This window comes from Electrona antarctica (genome assembly GCF_951216825.1).
Source record: "Electrona antarctica genome assembly, chromosome: 6".
Lineage (NCBI taxonomy): Eukaryota > Metazoa > Chordata > Actinopteri > Myctophiformes > Myctophidae > Electrona > Electrona antarctica.
In genome coordinates this window covers 55,840,516-55,847,640 of record NC_136811.1, presented here as the reverse complement: position 1 = coordinate 55,847,640, position 7,125 = coordinate 55,840,516, and the positions used below count along the sequence as shown (strand labels likewise).

At 45.5% G+C, this 7,125-nt stretch overlaps 1 protein-coding gene across 3 annotated transcripts in view; it reads right to left on the bottom strand.

Moving 5' to 3' along the window:
• Window positions 1-6,129: 6,129 nt before the first annotated feature.
• The window catches only part of nfkbid (nuclear factor of kappa light polypeptide gene enhancer in B-cells inhibitor, delta), a 36,794-nt gene continuing 35,798 nt past the window's right edge, over window positions 6,130-7,125 (bottom strand). For all 3 annotated transcript variants that reach the window (XM_079503207.1, XM_079503208.1, XM_079503209.1), the window contains one exon: window positions 6,130-6,472. In XM_079503207.1, coding sequence (XP_079359333.1) covers window positions 6,413-6,472 — 60 coding nt within the window. In that variant the 3' untranslated portion in view covers window positions 6,130-6,412. The remainder of the gene's footprint in view (window positions 6,473-7,125) is intronic.

Below are 7,125 nucleotides of genomic sequence, written 5' to 3'. Positions count from 1 at the left end.
TCTGAAACAAAGCCAATGGGAGTCTGCACCACCCGTGCGGGCCCGTGGATTTAGCACAAGGAAACCACCACCGTTCACCACCATTCTATTTGGCTGTAGAAGAAGACGGCCTCCTCCGTAACCCAAAACAACAATGGTGCTACCCAAGGGGCCAGTGAGGCTATTCAACGTTGAAGCTCTGGGCCCTAGTAGGAGGAGGGACTACAGGCGGACCCGTGGATTCATGACCGGGAAACCCCGTGCAGCTGGGCTTTAACATTGAGCGCTCGGTTGCACTTCCGCATTTGACCACCAAAATTTGGTGGTCAAATGCGGAAGTAGACGTTCTGAGACGGTACTTCCGGCAGTCTTCCGGGTGCTTCAAAACGCCACTGAGCAACTTCCACTGACATGAATAGCTGGGGGGGCGGAGCTTCGCGCCAGTTCAGTCTCTATCCTTTTATATACTCTATGGTGCTACCGTGCTGCTGCTCGCACTGATCGGATTAATCACTCGCTAAGAGTCTTTAGAAGCATTCATATTTTAGATGCGCGGTCACGGGGTCAAGGGGGGGGGGGGGTCATGGGGAAGAGCTATTGAGCCACAACTCGCTAAGAGTCTTTAGAAGCATAAGCATTCATATTTTAGAGGCGCGGTCACGGGGTCAAGGGGGGGGGGGGTCACGGGGTAGAGCTATTGAGCCACTAAACACAGTCGACGAACGGTAGCTTTTAATACGATCGTATTAAAACATGCATTAAATAATACATCGCTGTTAAAACGGCTTTTCCGGGTGTGGCACCGTACGCTATTCTACGTGTCTATGTTCCTGGCAGGCCTCGTGTTAAAAAGGACTAGAAAGGCCTAATCTACCACCTTCATCGATTTTCAATGCATTGAGGCTGATATGAAGGGGAAGCAATCAAACATGGAGCTGTAATCATTCTCATGTTTAGACTAATGGAGCTGTAATCATTCTCAAACACCAATCAAGCAATGTTTGGTAGTTTTTTTGTTTTTTTTGGGCCACCACAATGCTTTTCCAATGGGAGTCACATGGTTTGATCAAACATTTGTGTTTGATCGCTGATTGCTCCCCCCTCATCAAACAAAAATGTTTGGTCAAACCATGTGACTCCCATTGAAAATGAATTGGAGCAGCAATCAAACTGCAATCAGACATCCCACACGGACTAAAACATTTGTTGTGTACGTGTGAATGAGGCCCTACACAACAAATGTTCGGTCCGTGTGTGGTGTCTGAACAAAAAAAACGACCAAACATTGCTTGATTGGTGTTTGGTACGTGTGAATGAGGCCTTAGGGGGAAACGCCTTTGAGAAGAAATGAAATTAATGGGTTTCTAGTGAAAGTGAAATGAAACTAGATGTTTTTCCTTCAGTGATCATGAAAGCAATGATACTGTATTATTGTTTTAATTTTTTTTAATAAACCATGATGACTCATCAATCATTGAAATAACATGATTAGTCACAGAATGTGTGATTTCTCCATGTGGGGAAAAACATGCTTTATCATAAAGCACAGGTTTTACAGTAAAATTATACATTTATTTTTCCACAAAAGCAAGTAGGCATGAATAGAAACGGGATTCCCAAACCTTTTTGGCCCAGGTACCCCTTGGGGGGAATTGATTATTTTCCAGTTACCCCCTCAGGTACACCCCCAGGTACCCCTTGGGGGGAATTGATTATTTTCCAGTTACCCCCTCAGGTACACCCCCAGGTACCCCTTGGGGGGAATTGATTATTTTCCAGTTACCCCCTCATCCTCGCAACACCCCCTCATCCTACCCCCTTAGATAGCACTTTTTAGACTTAGATAGCATTTGAAACAGACTTATAGCATGTCATGTAGACAGCACAATAATTGCATTGTATGTAGTCATAGCACATCATAGTACATATGTATAGCATAGTATAGTATATATGTATAGTTAATATGTATAGTGCCATTATATAGATATGTTCTAGTTACGTTCTTAGCTTACGCATGTTTCTTGATAAATGCATTTTATATATGTGATGTAGCCTATTCCCATACTTTTGTTCTTGCCTAATGTAAGTCGCTCTGGATTAAGAGCGTCTGCTAAATGCCTAAATTGTAAATTGTAAATTGGAAACACCGATAAGCATATTTGCAACCTTACATTTAGATGCCATTGGAACTATTTTGTATAAAAACTTTTCAATCAAAGTCACAACACATTTTCACAACATGTATTTAAGAGGCTATCTAAGGCCTCATTCACACGTACCAAACACCAATCAAGCAAATGTTTGGTCGTTTTTTTGGGGGGGTTTTGGGCCACCACAATGCTTTTCCAATGGGAGTCACATGGTTTGACCAAACATTTTTGTTTGATGAGGGGGGGAGGGGCAGAACACCACCAGCAATCAGCAATTAAAACACAAATGTTTGATCAAACCATGTGACTCCCATGTGACGACCAAACATTGCTTGATTGATGTTTGGTACGTGTGAATGAGGCATTAGAATAGATGTAGATTCTATATGTGGGCATTTCCTAGATTTAAATGGAGATATGTTTTGCCAAAGGGACTTTCGTTGTAGCAGATTTTATCTGTCAAGCTTGGGAAAGAAGGCAGAGTACTCTGTAAACATCTGAGGTGTAATACACTGAATTATGTAATGTAAACATGCTGTAAATGCATAAATGATGTAATGTAAACATGCTGTAATTGCAACTGTGAAATGGTGTCTTATAAACCCATGAGGGTTGGGCACAAGCTGTGCATGACACATAAACAATCAATCAATCAATGTAGACCTATTTGACAGTGCAGGAAACATAATTGCCTTCCTTGATGCATCAATTAAGTGTCAACGAGCATCAGCTGGTCACAGTCACAGACACTGATTCGACCTGAAAGTGACTGCATGGAGTCTGTTTAATTTCTATCCAAAGGCCCTAGAATATGATTAAGGATTACTGTGATTATGGTAAACTCACATATCACACATATACCATAATTCAATGGCAAAAAAAACAAAAAAAAACAGAAAATCTGAATTACTTCGCGGACCCCCTGGCTATGTGTCGCGGGAACCACTGGTAAAGAAGATAACAGCTTTACATTTCAATTTGTTAACAACTTTACTCGGTTAGACCAACGTCCAGAGTTCTTCTTGTGTGTCTTCGTGTGTGTGTGTGTGCGCGTGCGTGAGCAGTTGATGCTCGTTGATGCCCAAATGAATGCATCAAGGAAGGCAAAAAAAGAAAAACATGTTTTTAAAAAAATCACACCCGTGTGAAGTGAGGGGCACTCTTATCATCTTCATGGTGTGATGCTATTGTGTTAGGACAAAATAGCCAATTTGCTCGTCTACATATGACGTAAATTCTCCATTCATTGTCAATGGTATTTATTTAATGTTTGTGTTAGGACAAGAATCTACACTATGTCTGAATATAGGAAGGGCAAAAATGGTGAAACGGGGTGCATACTTAGTTTATACTTTAGTCATTGCTTAGACATAATGTTGGTGAGGGGTGTGTTAAAACGACCGGATTAAGGTTGGTGAGGGGTGTGTTAAAACGACCGGATTAAGGTTGGTGAGGGGTGTGTTAAAACGACCGGATAAAGGTTGGTGAGGGGTGTGTTAAAACGACCGGATTAAGGTTGGTGAGGGGTGTGTTAAAACGACCGGATTAAGGTTGGTGAGGGGCGCGTTAAAACGACCGGATTAAGGTTGGTGAGGGGTGTGTTAAAACGACCGGATTAAGGTTGGTGAGGGGTGTGTTAAAACGACCGGATTAAGGTTGGTGAAGGGTGTGTTAAAACGACCAGATTAAGGTTGGTGAAGGGTGTGTTAAAACGACCGGATTAAGGTTGGTGAGTGGTGTGTTAAAACGACCGGATTAAGGTTGGTGAAGGGTGTGTTAAAACGACCGGATAAAGGTTGGTGAAGGGTGTGTTAAAACGACCAGATTAAGGTTGGTGAGGGTTGTGTTAAAACGACCGGATTAAGGTTGGTGAGGGGTGTGTTAAAACGACCGGATTAAGGTTGGTGAGGGGTGTGTTAAAACGACCGGATTAAGGTTGGTGAGGGGTGTGTTAAAACGACCGGATTAAGGTTGGTGAGGGGTGTGTTAAAACGACCAGATTAAGGTTGGTGAGGGGCGCGTTAAAACGACCGGATTAAGGTTGGTGAGGGGTGTGTTAAAACGACCGGATTAAGGTTGGTGAGGGGTGTGTTAAAACGACCAGATTAAGGTTGGTGAGGGGCGCGTTAAAACGACCGGATTAAGGTTGGTGAGGGGTGTGTTAAAACGACCAGATTAAGGTTGGTGAGGGTTGTGTTAAAACGACCGGATTAAGGTTGGTGAGGGGTGTGTTAAAACGACCAGATTAAGGTTGGTGAGGGGTGTGTTAAAACGACCGGATTAAGGTTGGTGAGGGGTGTGTTAAAACGACCAGATTAAGGTTGGTGAGGGGCGCGTTAAAACGACCGGATTAAGGTTGGTGAGGGGTGTGTTAAAACGACCAGATTAAGGTTGGTGAGGGGTGTGTTAAAACGACCAGATTAAGGTTGGTGAGGGGTGTGTTAAAACGACCGGATTAAGGTTGGTGAGGGGTGCGTTAAAACGACCGGATTAAGGTTGGTGAGGGGTGTGTTAAAACGACCGGATTAAGGTTGGTGAGGGGTGCGTTAAAACGACCGGATTAAGGTTGGTGAGGGGTGCGTTAAAACGAACGGATTAAGGTTGGTGAGGGGTGTGTTAAAACGACCGGATTAAGGTTGGTGAGGGGTGTGTTAAAACGACCGGATTAAGGTTGGTGAGGGGTGTGTTAAAACGACCGGATTAAGGTTGGTGAGGGGTGTGTTAAAACGACCGGATTAAGGTTGGTGAGGGGTGCGTTAAAACGACCGGATTAAGGTTGGTGAGGGGTGCGTTAAAACGACCGGATTAAGGTTGGTGAGGGGTGCGTTAAAACGACCGGATTAAGGTTGGTGAGGGGCGCGTTAAAACGACCGGATTAAGGTTGGTGAGGGGTGCGTTAAAACGACCGGATTAAGGTTGGTGAAGGGTGTGTTAAAACGACCGGATTAAGGTTGGTGAGGGGTGCGTTAAAACGACCGGATTAAGTTTGGTGAGGGGTGCGTTAAAACGACCGGATAAAGGTTGGTAAGGGGTGCAGGCAGGCAGGCAGGCAGGCAGGCCGGCCGGCAGACAGACAGACAGACAGACAGGCTTCATTAGGATTTCATAGAAATCAACTGCAGACCCAGAGTGTGGCCAGGAGGTGGCGGTGTCGTACCAGGCATCCTGCTGGTTGTCTGAGCAGCTACACTAAACACTACAGCCTGGGACTCAAAGGGTTAAATAAAGACCCACAGAGGGTCATCTTACGACAGATACGTTATCATAATTATTATTATTATTACCGTTCCCGTCAGGAAGAAACCTCATATCTCCATATCTCATCTTTGGCTTTTTCAATCAATTAACAAACACCATACTTTATTATTGGACAACGACAGCTCATCTTTGGCTTTTTCAATCAATTAACAAACACCATACTTTATTATTGGACGACAGTGTCACACAAAAGTAGCGGAAATTTATTTTTGCAATACGTGGGTTTTGATGAATATCGATCCAATAAAAAGATTGAGTGACTCAATGATAACTCCATTGAATCCATTTTGAAACACATGTCCTGAAAAGTGACAGTTTTGGGACATACAGTACAGTGTTATCCACAGGACAGACATACAGACATACAGTACAGTGTTATCCACAGGATACAGACATACAGTACAGTACATACGCGAGACATGGCCAAAGCATTTCCGGGGGGTCCCCAGAGGGGGTTCCCAAAGGGGGTCCCCGAGTCCCCAGAGGGGGTCCCCAGAGGGGGTCCCCAAAGGGGGTCCCTGAGTCCCCAGAGGGGGTCCCCGAGTTCCCAGAGGGGGTCCCCAGCCAAAAACGTTGAGAACCCCTGCTCTAAGGAATGGGACCGTTAAGAGGGAATCTTTAACACATTTTGGGCGGGAACCCCCTTTTGGTGTTAGCATTATGTTATAGTTTAGCTATTGAAAAAATAGCAGATCTACAAGCTCATAGCGCGCCACCGAGTGGCGCGCTACGAGCCTATAGTGGTTCCAGAGACAGGTCTCGCTGTGACCGCCACCTAAACGGAAGCATGAAGGCATGACTTTAATTAAACTCTATAATATATAAAAGATATAAGTTGTTATCTTAAACCTAACGGTTCGAAAGACAAAATCCTCACAAGAAGATACGGTAGAATTATCCCTCCGCGCGGCTGCTCACCAGAAGCCAAACGCACTGCGTTCAGAGACAGACCGGTTCGCTTCCAGAGGGCGGAGGGATACGCAGGGGGTTGAACGTAGATCCTGGGTCTGTCGGTGGGGGGGGGGTCACTGCACGCATCGACGCCTGGACGACACACTTCTCTTCTTCTTGAGGAGGAGTTTCAGCTGGACGTGGACAACACGGTGAGAAGGACATGGACATGGACAACACGGTGAGGAGGACATGGACAACACGGTGAGGAGGACATGGACAACACGGTGAGGAGGACATGGACAACACGGTGAGGAGGACATGGACATGGACAACACGGTGAGAAGGACATGGACAACACGGTGAGGAGGACATGGACATGGACAACACGGTGAGGAGGACATGGACATGGACAACACGGTGAGAAGGACATGGACAACACGGTGAGGAGGACATGGACATGGACAACACGGTGAGGAGGACATGGACATGGACAACACGGTGAGGAGGACATGGACATGGACAACACGGTGAGGAGGACATGGACAACACGGTGAGGAGGTTAGACACGTGAACAACAGTCTTCTAAATCATGACAGTTTTCAGAAAAAAATGTCTATGTCAGTGGTTCTCAAACTATTTCATGTCAAGGACCCCCAGAATTATATGTAATTGGCCGCCGACCCCCATCAGAAAATATGTTGTTCCAGGAACCTCCACCCAGAGGACCTCCACCCAGGAACCTCCACCCAGAGGACCTCCACCCAGGAACCTCCACCCAGAGGACCTCCACCCAGGAACCTCCACCCAGAGGACCTCCACCCAGGAACCTCCACCCAGGGACCTC